Source organism: Rhinolophus sinicus, chromosome X, assembly GCF_036562045.2.
Source record: "Rhinolophus sinicus isolate RSC01 chromosome X, ASM3656204v1, whole genome shotgun sequence".
In the NCBI taxonomy this organism is placed as follows: Eukaryota; Metazoa; Chordata; class Mammalia; order Chiroptera; family Rhinolophidae; genus Rhinolophus; species Rhinolophus sinicus.
In genome coordinates, this window is record NC_133768.1 from 111,590,316 (window position 1) to 111,604,993 (window position 14,678).

At 56.0% G+C, this 14,678-nt stretch overlaps 1 protein-coding gene across 1 annotated transcript; it reads left to right on the top strand.

The window, feature by feature from the left end:
• The first annotated feature begins 46 nt into the window (after window positions 1-46).
• Window positions 47-14,263, top strand: IKBKG (inhibitor of nuclear factor kappa B kinase regulatory subunit gamma). Its single transcript, XM_019719158.2, has 10 exons — window positions 47-183; window positions 3,422-3,623; window positions 7,363-7,574; window positions 8,368-8,486; window positions 11,027-11,179; window positions 11,745-11,841; window positions 12,889-13,032; window positions 13,313-13,455; window positions 13,656-13,717; window positions 13,985-14,263. The coding sequence occupies exons 2-10, from the start codon at window positions 3,437-3,439 to the stop codon at window positions 14,125-14,127; spliced, it is 1,260 nt and encodes a 419-aa protein (XP_019574717.1). The 5' UTR covers window positions 47-183; window positions 3,422-3,436; the 3' UTR covers window positions 14,128-14,263.
• The last annotated feature ends 415 nt before the right edge of the window (window positions 14,264-14,678 follow it).

The following is a 14,678-nucleotide window of genomic DNA, read 5'->3' on the forward strand; positions in this document are numbered from 1 at the left end:
GGGGCTTGCGTGTTTTACTTCCGGATCCCACAGTTACGACACCGGAAGCCGGAAGTGGGAATTTCGTGGGGGAGAAGGGAAAAGCGACCGCGGAACCGGGACTTTCTCGGAGCGACGGGGCCCGAGGATCGCTCGTGGCCCGCTGCTCCCATCCTTCTCACGTCGGACTGATTCTGCTGAAAGGTGTGGTTCTCTTCCCCGAAGACAGGGTACCATCGGTGGGCGTTCCGCCGCCTCCTAGATTTCCCCCGGACGTCCAGGCTTCCCCCTCCTGTTGGGCCCGGTCCGTTTCTGCCACCCGCTTCTAGAGTACTGACCCAGGCGGGCCGATGCAGGACTCGGGTTACCTTGGAGGCGAGCGGGACTGTTTCCGCCGGTCCCTCCTCCGCTGCCGCGGAGTCTGACCACACCCATAGTTCGTGGATGACTCTTGTAGTTCGGAGACATTTTCTGTTCAAACTTGCTTGTGTGTGAGGTTGTTAAATGCTTTAAAAAGACCTCAAACAGAGTTGGCAGCTAAGTGTCTTGTCTCATGTGCCTCCGTTTGCTCACTTTTCAAAAACGATTCATGTCTGCCTGACCTCATACCGTTTGTGTGACTTGAGGTTGAAAGGGCCATCATGGCATGTTGGAAGAAGAGCAAGGAGGCCATTATAGCTGGAGCAGAGTGAGTGAGGTACTTGGAGAAGAAGCAGTAGGGGATCAGATAATGCAGGGTCTTGTAGGCCGTTGTAGGGACTTTGGCTTTTACACAGGGGGTAATGAGGAACCATGCATGGTAGAGATCTGATTAGAGGAGAGACATGATTGGAATTACCTTTTAGGCCGATTGTTCTGACCGAGGTGGGGAGAACAGACTGTAAGGGGCAAGGGTAGGAACAGGGGTGACCTGTTAGGAGGTTGTTGCAGTAATCCAAGTGAGAGACAATGGTGCTTTGAGCATTTTATTAAGAAAAATTACAAAGGCGTACAAAAGTAGGAAGAAGAGTGTAGTAAATCCCATGTGCCCACCTTCCAGCTTCAACAATTATCAACTTGTGGCTAATTTTGTTTAATTTACACCTTTTACAATCCTCTCCCATTACTCTTTTTAACGACAGCTTTGTTGAGATATAATTCACATACCACACAGTTCACCCATTTAAAGTGTACGGTTCACTGGTTTTTAATATATTTAGAGTTGTACAACCATACCTACTAATTCCAGAACATTTTTATCACTCCAAAAAGAAACCCTGTACCCTTTAGCTGACACCCCATCACCCCATCTCCACCGCCTCTAAGCATCCACTAATCTTTCTGTCTCTGTGTATTTGCCTATTCTGGACCTTTCATATAAATGGAATCATACAATATGTGGTCTTTTGTGAGTTGTTTCTTTTTCTTAGCATAATGTTTGCAAGATTCATCCATTTTGTAACATGTCTGGATTTTGATTATTCATCAGTTGATGGGCATTTGGGTTGTTTCCATTCTTTGGCTGTTATGAGTAATGTTGCTGTGAGCATTCATGTATGGACATGTGTTTTCATTTCTTTTTGGTATATACCTAGGAGTTTCCCTATTATTTTGAAGTGAACTTCAGACACCATGTGTAAATATTTCAGTATGCATCTCTAAGAAAGGACTGAAAACAAACACATAACCACAGTACCATATCCCACCTAAAATAGTTAACATTAATTGCTTAGTGTCATCAGATCGATTCTGGGATACATTTTGGTAGAATTTCCTGATGGATCAGATGTGAGCTGTGAGAGACAGGAGTCAAGACGGACTCCACGGTATTTGTCCTGATAACGAGAGGATGGATTTGCCATCAGCTGACACGAAAGAAGGCTGTGGGACCTGGCTTTTGGGAACTGTCGGGAACAGTTTTAGAGAGATTAGTTTTGAGAGGACTCCTAGATTCCAAGTGGAGATGTTGAGTTTGATATGTGAGTGCGGTGTTCAGGAAAGAGGGCTAATTTGGAGCATCATTGACATTAAGGTGGGGGGTTAAAGCCATGAGGCTGGATGCTTAGTACTGGAGGGACTGGACAGAGAAGAGAAGAGATCCTAGAACAGAGCCCCGGGGCACCACAGTGTGAAGGGCTGGGTTACCAAAGAGGATTCAGTGAAAGGCATCGAGCACAAGCAGCCAGTGTGGTCAGAGGAAAACCAGGAAAGTGGGCTGTCCTGGGAGCTTAGAGAGGAATCTGTGGTTGGTCAGATGCTGCTGATGAGTTAGTGGTGTGTTCAGTGTGGTAGTCAAATGTCCACGTTTATCTGGTGTGAAAGCCTCCCTCAGCTCAGGCCTCAAAACTTGCACTGAGAGTGGCCTCCTCCGCCAGGTAGTCAGTCTTCTTGGGCAGGATTGAAAAGGGCTCCAGGCTGATACTGTCCCTCATGACCTGCTTCTTCTCTGGTTCACAAGAGAATGGGGACAGCTCAGCCTGTGTCTCTGCCCTGTGGTCTTAGGCTGTCAGCCCAGCTCCCACTTGCAGATTCTAAAGCAAAAAGTCAGATACTGGATTTCCCTTTTGTCCCCTCAGTTCCAGGGAACATTCATCAGGTTCTGAGTGGTCTCCTCGAAACCCTTCTTAGTAGGTGCATTAATTTTCTAGGGCTACTGCAAGAGATTTATTCTTTCCCAGTGCTGGAGGCTGGAAGTCTGAAATCAAGTGTGGGCAGGCTGTGCTCCCTCCAGAGGCTGTAGGGGAGGTCCTTCCTGCCTCTTCCAGCTTCTGGTGGCCCCAGGTGTCCTTTGGCCTGTGGCCACTCCAGTCTCTGTCTCCACCTTCATATGGCTTCTTCCTATGTCTGTGGCTGTCCTCTTTTATCTCCTATAAGGATACTGTCATTGGATTTAGGGCTCACCCTAATCCAGGAAGATCTCCTCTAAAGATCCTGCACCTAATTATATCTGCAAAGACCCCTTTTCCAAATGAGGTTACATTCCCAAGGTCCTTGGGGTCAGGACATGGATGTATCATGTTGGGGGGGCCACCATTCAATCCACTACACTAGGTGAGGGGCCAACGCCCTCTATTCCTGCTTGCAGGTGTGTGTATGTGGTAGGATAGCCAGCACACTGACACCTTCCTCCAAAATGAATTCTCTCTCTTATTTTCCCCTTTGGCGAAATTCTTCACTTCAGCTTACAGCCCGGAGATAGTTGCTAGGCAGGGCTTATAACTGGTGCTGAACCATGGCCTTCCCAAGTCCCACACGTGGGCCTGCACCTTCCTCTGGAATGGGAGTATGTGCCACTTCTTAGACCAAAAAGCCCATTTTAGCATGCTATTACACTCGACAAAGTGCTTGGCATTCTGCGTAAAGCTTGGCCCCAGAACTGCTGCACACACGACACCCCTTGTCCTGCAGGTAAGAGAGTTCTGTATGGGTCTCGTGTGACACCTGTGCTGCCGTTCTCTCCCAGACCTTGACTTGTTGGATGAGCGGGCCCCCCTGGAAGAGTCAGCTGTGTGAGATGGTGCAGCCCAGCGGTGGCCCGGCCGGGGACCAGGACGTGCTGGGTGAAGAGTCTTCTCTGGGGAAGCCGGCCATGCTCCACCTGCCTTCGGAGCAGGGCGCTCCTGAGACCTTCCAGCGCTGTCTAGAGGAGAATCAAGAGCTCCGAGGTAAGGAGGACATCGGGTGTGTGTGGTAAAAAGTCAGGGGACCCAGCCCTGCTGGGGGAAGGCTTATTCTACTCACCTATGCCTATGTGTTTACTGGGTCTGGGGGTGGGTGTGTATCCGGGAGCCAGCTAGCGATTACAGCTCAGCTGCCCTCCCTCTTTGTTTTAGGTGGGATTCCCCGGAAGCATCTTGTGAGATGGAGATGAGCTTATAGGACGTTTATTCTGAGTGCTCTGAGGACCCACACTGAGGGAGGGAGGGGAAGGGAAGGACAGGGAGGAAGCAGGGCTGGGCAGAGGGAGAAGCTGGGCTGCAGTGCAGGCCGAGCCTACGGGGAGCTCTGGAGCCGGAATGACACTCTGAGTTGCTCCAAGTTGGGCCAATACAGGCAGGCCTTCATATCTCTGTACTAATTGGTCACACGCTGGCTAGCCTGGGAAGGGGCACAGCATGGGTCTTGTGGGGAGGGGGCGTGGCCTGCTCTGGGAAAGGAAGGGGGTCCTTGGCCTTTGCCCCTGGGCCAGGTGGCTCTGTGAAGAGACCTCAGCTGAAGGCTGTCCTCCAGCATCCCCTCCCCCAGGTAGCTGGGAGTCCAGTTCTTTCCTGGCCATCCCACCCCTGTCTCCATCACAGCCCCTGCTCACCCACCCTCTACATCCTCAGCTGTATCTGGGGCAGCTTCTCCAGGTCCCAGTGTCCCTTGCACGGTGCCCCTCAGGTGGCATGGCTGCCCTTGGGTCGGCACATCCATGCCTGTCCCTCCCCCCCATGTGGCAGTGCCCCACCCTTCTGATCATGCGCTGGGGCGGGGGAGGTGGGCTCCAGATCTGGCCCGCTAGTCCTTTGGTACGTACGATTGGCCCTGGGTGCCCCTAGCTTCTAATTCAGTGAAAGTCTGTGTTTCTGCTGTGGGGACCTTGTAGACTGCTGAGCCCAGAGCCACAGGGAAGGGTGGCACATGTCCCTGTTTGCTTCATCCCTGGGCGCCTGGTGGGAGCTCAGGGCCTGGAAAGGTCACAGCCCCGTGTACACCACATGGCGCCTCGTCCTGGCCGAAACGGCCCCCGTGCCAGTGACTTAGTTGTTTGCAGTCAGCTGTCCACTGTCCTCGTGGACCGGGTTGGCATGGGCCACAACTAGTGGAGGCCACAGTCACGAGGCCACTCCCCCACCTCCTTGGCTGGCTAGTGTGTCCTGGTGTCATGGGCTGTTACATGGGGCATGTGCTGAGAAGTCACACGCTCTGTAACTCTTCAGAGAGTGGTGCTGGCTGAGGCCCTGCGGTCAGGAAGCAAACTCCTGCCAGGAATACGTGTCTCTCCTTCTTGTCAAGACAGATCGACTTCCCTTCCAGGATGCAAGGGGTCCAGTGCAGTTAGCTTGCCACCAAGGGGCTGTGTGGGGTTCTGGAGGCCTGGCCTGCTTCGCGCACTCAGAGCCGACAGGACCTGCCCGCCTTTAGGGCAGACACCTCCGCCTCAGCGCTCAGACATTAGGGGCCGTCGTGGCTACTGCGGGGTATTGAGCAGTATCTTGGGCCTGTATCCATGAGATGCCAGTAGCGCCCCTCCTGTTATAACCACCAACAGTGACCCCTGAGGTTGTCCAGTGTCTGGCTGTGTCGGGGCCATGTGGAACTGGCAGCCAGGTTGGGGGTAGGGAGACAGCTCACCCTTGATGGCCATGTGTGTGGCCTCTGCTCGTCCCCAGGAGAGCACTCTGGCAAGGGGGACTGGGGTGAGAGAGTGGCAGGCCATTGGTGCAGGGAGCACTGCACCCCCAGCTCCCCCACCCCCGACCTGGGAGCTCAGGCTCCAGTGGCAAGTGGAGTCCTCGAGGCCACACGGCCTGACCTGTGCCTGTGCAGCGAGTTGCCTTCACACATGTCTGCTAAACAGCTGCAGTGTGTCAGGCCCTCGGCCAAACCCCTGCGGTCCTGAAGGTATCTGCCCCCATCAATGCTCATGATTGTGTCTGTGGAGGAGGGAGCGGGAGGGGGGACATAGACTTTGCTTGGAATATTTGGGGGGAAACTATGGAAGAAGTTGCACGTACTGAATGTAGGAGCCCATTTATGTGACACGTGCGGGAGAGGCGAGTCCGAAGAGAGAAACAGATGAGTGGTGGCCAGGGGCTCGGGCAGTAGGGAGTGACTGCCAGCGGGTATGGGGTTTCTTTTGGGGGTGATGGCAGTGTTCTGCAACTAGACCGAGGTGATGGGTGCACAGCTTTGTGATTGCATTATAACCACTGAATGACTACATGGTTGACCCTCGAACAAGGCAGGGGTTAGGGGCACTGACCCTGCCCGCCGCCATGCAGTTGAAAATCTGCGTATAACTTGACTCGCCAAAACCTTCACTACAGTCGTCCCTCGATATCCACGGGGGATTGAGTCCAGGACCCCTCCCAGCCCCATGTTAAAATCAGCGGATGCTGAAGTCTCTCCTATGAAGTGGCGCAGAACAACGCATAGAGTCTGCCCTCTGCATCCTCAGGTTTCCAAACGCGGGTCAAAAATACCATTTTCATTCTGAGGGCGGTTGAATTCACCATGCGAAACCCAGGGATACCGAGGGCCTACTGTACATTTATTGAAAAAAATCCACGTGGAAATGGACCCGAGTAGTTCAAATCCATGTTGGTCAAGGGTTGCCTGTACTTTAAAATAGTTAAAACAATGAATTTGATTTTATGTGAGTTTTAACTCAACCAAAAAAGGAGTTGTACCTGAGCTAGGCCTTGGGTGGGGGACTGGGCAGGATTGGGACAGGTGGAGGTTGCTGGGGGAACGCTGTGCCTGAAGCACGAGGGCTTTGAGCTCAGTGTCACTCCCCTGCAGGGGAGGAGTCACCTGGGGACAGTAGAGTGCAGAACATAGCTTTGGAGGCAGGCTCAGAAGCCACTGCAGCTCCCGCAAAATAATGTTCCAGCAGCAGGAACTAGTTAGCTAGTCAAGGGTTTTGACCAGAGGGTGACGTGAAGCTACTCTGCCCCGGACTTATATAGCTCTGTCGTTGCTAGAGCTGTTGCATGTCACTGATTGATTTTGTCACCCCTGATGGGCTTCTGCTGCCTGGGGTGTCCCTTGGGTGTGTGGCTGTCCTTTCCTTGGCCTCTGCTGACTGCCTGCCTGGCGTGGGCTGATGCTCGTCCTTCAACCTGCTGAGGGCAGGACCGGCTGTTTCTTGAATTTGCATTGCACGCCGGGTACTTTTTCTCTTTCACCTAACCCTCCTCATCCTATGGCATGGGTGCGATTGTCGCTGTCGGACATGCACATGAAGATGGTGAGTCTCAGAGAGGTGAGGAACCGGTCCGCTCCAAGCCTCCCGGCCCTCCCCGGTGGCAACCAGTGATGCCACGGGGAAGTTTGCCCTGGTGGCCGTGCCCCAAGGCTCAGGTAGGTTAGGCCCTCCTGATCCCAAAGACATGGCCCAGTGCTCTGACCCCCCCTGAATACAAGTGAGTTGCAGAGTCACTTACAAAGCAAGTGACATTTGCATACACCTTAAGTGATGCTGTTGTGTTCAGTGTTTTGTTGGAGAAATGTCGGGACCTGTCATTAGCATCACTGAATTTGAAGCGTTTCGTTCCATAAAATTGAGAGAGGCAAAGCCTTCTGTCTGTGTGAGAGGCCGCATGGGATTATGGGGACAGCACTGTGACTGGCCCAAGGAGGGGCTAGCAGGCGGGCAGCCAGGGCTCATGTCCCCTGTGCTGTGTCGTGTGCTGCCAGATGCCATCCGGCAGAGCAACCAGATGCTGCGGGAGTGCTGTGAGGAGCTGCAGCGTTTCCAGAGCAACCAGAGGGAGGAGAAGGAGTTCCTCATGCAGAGGTTCCAGGAGGCCAGGAGCCTGGTGGAGAGACTGAGTCAGGAGAAGGTGGACCTGAGGAAGCAGAGGGAGCAGGCCCTGCAGGACGTGGAGCACCTGAAGAGATGCCAGCAGGTAGCCGAGGGGGCGGGCAGGCCGTTTCCCGGCAGCATGTGAGCGGGGCTTTCTGGCTACCTGTGCCACTAGCCACGTGTGTCCTGAAACCCCACGGGGATGTCAGTGTTTCCAGAGGGAACCTGTGCTCGGGTCCCCTAGAGTACCCTCAGGAGTGGTGGTGACTGTGGAGGGGTTACTGCCAAGGGGTCGGGGACGCAGGGGGCTGAGTCTCATCCCTGGGCTGGAGCAGCCTGTGGTCAGGGGGACCTGGGTCCGTACGGTTTGATGCGGGAGACCAGGCAGTGGGGATTTGGACAACTCTGGAATGTTGCCCAGGGTGGAGGTCTTATAGAAACAGTGGCAGTCCGTCTCACCTTGTAGTGACCTGGGGCCTGGGGAATGGGACGTGCACTTTTGTCGCTGTCTCTGCATGTCACCTCCTTTGGCATCTAGTCTCAGACAGGCTGCGAGTCCTGCGGGGCTCAGCCCTCACGCCTGGTTGTCAGCCTCACGACAGGTGAGGCTACTCTGTGCTCCGCTGTCCCTGGGTTTTATCGTGCCCCCTCTGCAGAGATGAGCAGGGGCTTGGAAGTATGGGCTCACAGGACTCAGTCCCTTTCCACTGCCTTACTTGCCATGCTGGGGTCGGGAAACTTCTGGAGGTGAGATGCATAGGGGTGCCAAGGGCCAGAGAGAAGCCCTCCTGGTGACACGTCTCTGCACTTGCAGGCTGCCCCAGGGTTGGAGGCCACCGGGGGTGAGCAGCTGGCGAGAAAGCATTGCTGACATGAAGTGGTTTTTTTTCATGTAGCAGATGGCCGAGGACAAGGCCTCGGTGAAAGCCCAGGTGACGTCCTTACTAGGGGAGCTCCAGGAGAGCCAGAGTCGCTTGGAGGCTGCCACCAAGGAGCGGCAGGCTTTGGAGGGCAGGTGAGTGGGGCGGGGACGCCCTCCCTGGGGGCCACTGTCAGGGTGCCTGAGAAGAATGAGGCTGTTTAGGAGCCTCCAGGGGTTCCTCTGTGAGGGGACGGACTGGAGAACGCGGTGTGTGACCCACGGGGCGTTGGGCCAGGTGCTTGGAGGAGCTGTGGGCCAGCAGTCCGGGACCTGGGTCGGAGCAGCACTTCTGGGCTCTCTGACCTTTTGCTGGAATTTGCATTATTTCCTTGGGGAGCATTTATGAGGGGCAAGAGCACAGCCGTGGTCCACAGTGAGTCTCTGGAAGCGCTTCCAGTGCCCCCAGGGCTGAGGTTGGTTACAGGGACAGGATACACGCCAGGCCCCGTGAGGACAGACGACACAGGTCAGGGGGAGAACCCCAGGCCTTAGGCTCCCTTTCTCCCTCCCTCCCGCCAGTGAAAAATGCATCACTGCACACCCAAGGAACCTAGTCAGCACACAGCGCACCCTGGCTTTTATTGGGAGCTGGTCACATGGGCCCCCTGCGCCAGGCATACACCAAATACCCAACTCCCAGCAGAAAGCAGGTGCTCCAGAAACCACGCTGTTGTGCAAACGGTCCAGGTGCGGGGACCGCCCTTATCAGTAGGGAAAGTGTCCTGTCGGCCTAGGGGACTTGCACCAGCCCACTACCCGGGCGCCACCCGAGGGCCACCTCTGCAAGTGGCCCTTCCGGAGCTGGCCGCCTTAGGCCTGCCAGTCGCTCTTTTCTGCAAAGGGGATTCCTGTAAGTGGGGTCGTTGGGTCAAAGGACACGGGTATTTGTGTGGTTCCTCTGCCATTGAGCTGCTGCCCTCCAGAAAGACAGGTCCAGCTGACAGGAGTGGCCCCAGCTGTCACAGCGCAGATGATCAGGGTACATTGGGCGGTGTCAGGGACACCTTCTTGAAGGAGACTAGAGAAGCAGGCAGGAGTTTTCCCCTCCCATTATCAGAGCGACGTGGGAGACTGTGAACACGTTTTTTCTAGAACTCACACGAGAGGAAAGGCATCGGTCGGGAGGCTGAGTCTCGTTGCCTCTTGTCACATCCTGGTGTTCTCCCCTATGTGCTCTTCTGTACCTCCAGGTTTCTAAAACCACGTGTTGCTTTGGGGACAATTTGGTGTCTTTCCTGCCTGTCTGTTTTCTGTGCACGTAAAAGCAGCTGCTGGAGGCATTACGCTGTCAATGCAGTCTGGCAGCTGACTGCGTCAGTTAAGCACGCTGCAGGGGCGTTTACTCTGGTAACTGTAGGCTCTGGACAGCTCTTTTCCCGTTCCTCCCCAACGCGGTGGAGCATAGAAATGCCGAGTTGGGCGGCTCAGGGCACGAAGCCTCGCTTGTATCTCAGGTCATTGGTGTGGCCATCTAAACAGCTTTCACCTTCAGACACGTGGCTGCCCTCTGAGCCCCTGGTCTGTCGTGTTGGATCGGCCCTCCCTCCCCTTGTGCCAGGGCCCCTGAAGGGCAGCAGTTCCATCTGGTAATGGTGATGTCCGTGCCTACCTGTTGTCTGATCACAGATGGAAATGCATGTTCAATAGATTTAGGCAACTGTGGAGAAACAGACCAGTGCAAACCTCCTGGGACCTCCCCACACCCAGAAACACCCACCAGTGCCCTCACAGTGGGGACAGCAGGATGACCTGGCTGGAGCCTGGAACTGGAGATTTCGGGAGCTGTGTGCAAATGGGAGGTCAGGGCCCCGGGGACAGTACAGGGCCTGGATCAGAACATGGCCTGTGGAGGGATTCAGAGGGGAAGAGATGAGCTGTACAGCAGGAGTGTAGAGGGAAAGAGGGATTCCCTGCCATGGCCATGGCTGTCTCCCAGGCAGGCAGGTGGGAGTCTGTCCTTACACGTGTGGACATTTGGGACTCCAGATGAGACATGGAGGTGGGCCGCCACCTCCTTGTCTCTTCTAGAACAGCGACTGGGAGGGAAAGCGTTGCCTGAGCACACTGACCCCGCTTCCCCCTCCAGCTGCCCCCCCCACCTTCTGAAAAGGCTTATCTTTCCTGCCTGCCTCTACTTCCTCTCCTAATCTCTCCTGATCCCTCCACTGAGACTGCTGTAGCAGGGGGCCCCAGCACTCATCGGTGGGAACCCAACGGGCAGTTCCCAGGGGCTCCTGTCCCCTGGCCCCAGCAGCACCCTCTTCTGGGATTGCCTCCTTCACCTTTGAAGGGGTTTCCAGAACAGGTGTCATGGGCCTGAACCTAAGCCCCAGGTCTCCTGGCTGCCCGCACATGGTTGCTTGCCGGGCCCTGCGTTGACACAAACACGTCGCCCCAACCAGGCCCCGTGAAGTCGTCCCTATCTCCAGTGATGGAACCGCCCCCTTCTTCCCCGTGTGGACTCTGCGTTGACAGGCTGTCCTGAACCACACCCCATCCTGTGCCCTGCTGCTAGACTGCAGGGCTTCTAGTGCTCTCTGGGCTCCTGCCTTCTGCCGGCAGCCCTTGTCAGCACAGCAGGGATCCTGTGAGCAGGCGTGCTCCTGACCATGAATCCCCTTTTCCTGTGCCAGGGCCCGGGTGGCCAGCGAGCAGGCCCGGCAGCTGGAGAGTGAGCGGGAGGCACTGCAGCAACAGCACAGTGTGCAGGTGGACCAGCTGCGCATGCAGACCCAGAGCATGGAGGCCGCCCTGCGTATGGAGCGCCAGGCTGCCTCGGAGGAGAAGTCAGTGGGTGCTGGCTTGGGAGGGATGGGCCCAGAGGGCGGTCAGCATCTTGCTGCCTTTGGGGGAGCCCTGTTAGGGACTGGCTGTGGCTGAGGGTCGGGTTTGGTCCCTTACAGCAGTACCCCCAGGTGATCTACCTTTGCTAGGATCACATGCTCCATTCGCCTGTCCACGTTCGCGTTCCACTGGGCCCTCATGTTAACAGCACCAGGCCCAGGATTCCGCCTTCCTTTCATGGGTGTGTCTTTTGAGTGTCTAACCTAGAATAGTCCTGCCATTCTTGGTTTTCCATGAAGTTGACTTTTTTTGAAGAGTGCAGGGCAGTTCTGTTCTGTTACAAACATTTCATACTTAAAACACTGTTAGCTTTAAGGAAAGCGATACTAATTAGTACTTAGCCAAGTGTGCTTCGGAGCTGATGTCCTTTAGGGCACAAATGTGCTCCGGAAGCCCCATTCGGGGGTGTGGACGTGACAAGAAGGAAGAGGGTAGAGTTGGATGCAGGACAAGTTGTGGCTGGCCCAGGACAAGGTGGTGTCCCCAGCGAAAGCTCCCTTTTCTTAGGCGGAAGCTGGCCCAGCTACAGGTGGCCTATCACCAGCTCTTCCAAGACTATGACAACCACATCAAGAGCAGCGTGATGACCAGTGAGCGAAACCGAGTGAGTATGGCGGGCACGTCCCCGGGACTGCCTACGACTGACCTGGCCCTGGTTCCAATCCCATGGGGCCTGCTCTCCCAAATTCAGGGATATTGGAACTCAAGGCCCTACCTAGAGTAGACAGAATTGGCTTTTGGGAGGGAGACTTAACTTGTCCTGCAGTTTCATCAAGGCCGCAGTGTGTTGGCTCAGGGCAGGCCGCGGGCAGATGGGCACACTTGGGCAGTGTTGCTTGCTGCCTATGGTGGACTGGGCTGGGCCTCCGGATGCCCCCTCCACGGTCCGGGTCCTCCGGCCAGCCATCACCACCTCGGCTCCTGGCTCGCATTTCCCCAGGGATCTTTCCATCCCAGTGTTGAAGTCGGCTAGGAGCCCTTTTCTCGTTTGTTCTCATCAGACCTGTAGTGGGTTCAGTTTCTAGCGATCACATTTTAAGAAGGATGTTGTCGAACATGAAGGTACCCAGAGGCAACTTTTAAGGGTAAAGCCGGAAACTGGGTTACACAGGAAAAGTTAATGACAAAACTATGGCCCTTTGATCTCCAGAGGGAAGGCTTGGTGGTGTGTGTGTGTGTGTGTGCGTGTGTCTGGGTGTGAGTGTGTCCGTGTGGGTGGTATCTGTGAGGGACCAGCAGACCTTTGACCAGGTGGCAGAGTAGAAGGACAAGTGGGTCTCGGCTTCATGGGCACGTGCTAGAGCCTTACTTCGGAAGACCAGCTCAGCATGAGTGGGCGGCCTGAGGAGGGAGTGTGACCCCTGTCTGTTGGAGGGTTGGAGGAGGGCAGTCCAGCTGGGGACCCTGGGACAGGAATGTTGACTTGGGTGGGAGGTGTGCCAGATAACCTCACATCCTGTCCAGCCTCCACCTTTCCTGTGCCCTGCACACACTAACATCCTGTGGTTGGCATCACCCGAGTGCGGCCCAGCTAGGGCCAATCTTTCGTTCCTGTTGGTTCTGCTTGCCTGCAGCAGCAGCCAACCTGGGGGTGGCATGACCCCTGCCCTGGGCTGGCTTGGGCTCCATCAGCTCCGTTGCCCATCCCTAGGGAATGCAGCTGGAAGATCTCAAGCAGCGACTCCAGCAGGCCGAGGAGGCCCTGGTGGCCAAACAGGAAGTGATCGACAAGCTGAAGGAAGAGGCTGAGCAGCACAAGATTGTGATGGAGACCGTTTCGGTGCTGAAGGTCCAGGTGAGGGCTCTCTGTGGCTTGCTTGCATGCGGCTGAGCAGACCAGGCCCACTGGCATGGGATCTGATGTGTCCCTGGAGTCATTTTGTACTGGCTTCTCAGAAGCTCTTGGAGCCCCTCACAACTATCCCTTGACCACTCAGTGCACTTGGGGTGACTCTTCCTGTGCTGTGGGCTCTGGGAGGCAGGAAGGGCTCTGCCTTGCCCCCTTGTGCCGGGCACAGAGGTCCAATGAATGGCTGACGGGTGGCGGCACATTCCCCCTCTTTTGGCTTTGCCAGGCGGATATCTACAAGACGGACTTCCAGGCTGAGAGGCAGGCCCGGGAGAAGCTGGCCGAGAAGAAGGAGCTCCTGCAGGAACAGCTGGAGCAGCTGCAGCGGGACTATAGCAGGCTGAAGGCCAGCTGTCAGGAGTCGGCCAGGTGGGCCTTGGAGCGCATGCCCCACGTGGAGGGGCGCTGGGCGCTGGGGGGCTCCAGGAGTAAGTGCAAGACACTGGGTGCTCCTGGCTTGTCCGGGTAGGGTGAGCTGGCCCTGAGCCTCCCCTTATGCCACCTACGTTCTGTATGCGCCCCCGGAGCTTGGCTCCCACATATTGATTGGGCAGTTTCTCTTTTCAAAGGATTGAAGACATGAGGAAGCGGCACGTAGAGGTCCCCCAGCCCGCCTTGGCCCCTGCCCCAGGTGAGTGAGCTGCAGGAGGATGGGCGGGTGAGGGCAGGGTGCTGGCACCAAGTGAACGAGTGAGCAGAGCCTGGGACGTGGGAGCTCACATTGGCCACCCCTCCTCATCGTGCCCCCGTCCCCCACACTGGGCCAGAGGCTGAGCGAAGGAACTAGCGGTGCTGACCCTGAGAGTTGGATCCGGTGGTCCCGTCATATCTCAGGACTTTCTGTCCCATCCCCTCCATGCAGTTGGTACCATAACCAGAGCCTGTTCTCTCTCTCCAGCTCACCACTCCTTTCACCTGGCCCTGTCCAGCCAGAGGAGAAGCCCCCCCGAAGAGCCGCCTGACTTCTGTTGCCCCAAGTGCCAGTACCAGGCTCCTGATATGGACACCTTGCAGATACACGTCATGGAGTGCATCGAGTAGGGCCGCCTGCCGATGACCAGCCCAGGACACTGCAATCTGCTTTCCTCTCCCATCTGCCCAGTCCTGGATGATGGGCTAGGTGACAAAGAGCGGGTTACTTATCTGAGCCCTAAGAGCTAGCTGTAGGACCTTACGCTTCAGCTCCCCCGTCTGCTGGTTCGCCTCTTTTAGGGTACACAGGGCCCCAGCTAGGCCTGATGCTCTGCTCTTTTCATTCGTGCTGCGTGTTTGAACCACTTGCCTCTGGGGCTCCCTCTTCTGCCACCTCCACTGGGGAAGTGAAGAATCGAGGCCGGGGCTCCCAGAGAGAACTACTTCCAGGCTGAGAAGGGAGGGGCTGTTCCTCCTGGCCCAGCTCCAGCATACCCGGCGCACTCGTGGGCCATGTGCCATTCCACGGGGAGGCTGCACCACGGCATTTGGCTTGTTGCCCATCTTCTCGTCATAAATAAGGCCGCAGTGGAAACCCATGCGCATCAGTTGTGTGTGTCTTTGGGTCGGATTCTTAGAAGCGGCAGTACTGAGCATCCGCAAACAGGGTAGATGGTGCT

Excerpts from the sequence above, each read along its gene's own strand:
- IKBKG (XM_019719158.2), top strand. The coding sequence starts at position 3,437 with ATGAGCGGGCCCCCCTGGAAGAGTCAGCTGTGTGAGATGGTGCAGCCC. Across the intron at positions 7,575-8,367 it reads ACCTGAAGAGATGCCAGCAG|CAGATGGCCGAGGACAAGGC; the intron begins GTAGCCGAGGGG and ends TTTTTCATGTAG. Across the intron at positions 11,180-11,744 it reads CAGGCTGCCTCGGAGGAGAA|GCGGAAGCTGGCCCAGCTAC; the intron begins GTCAGTGGGTGC and ends CCCTTTTCTTAG.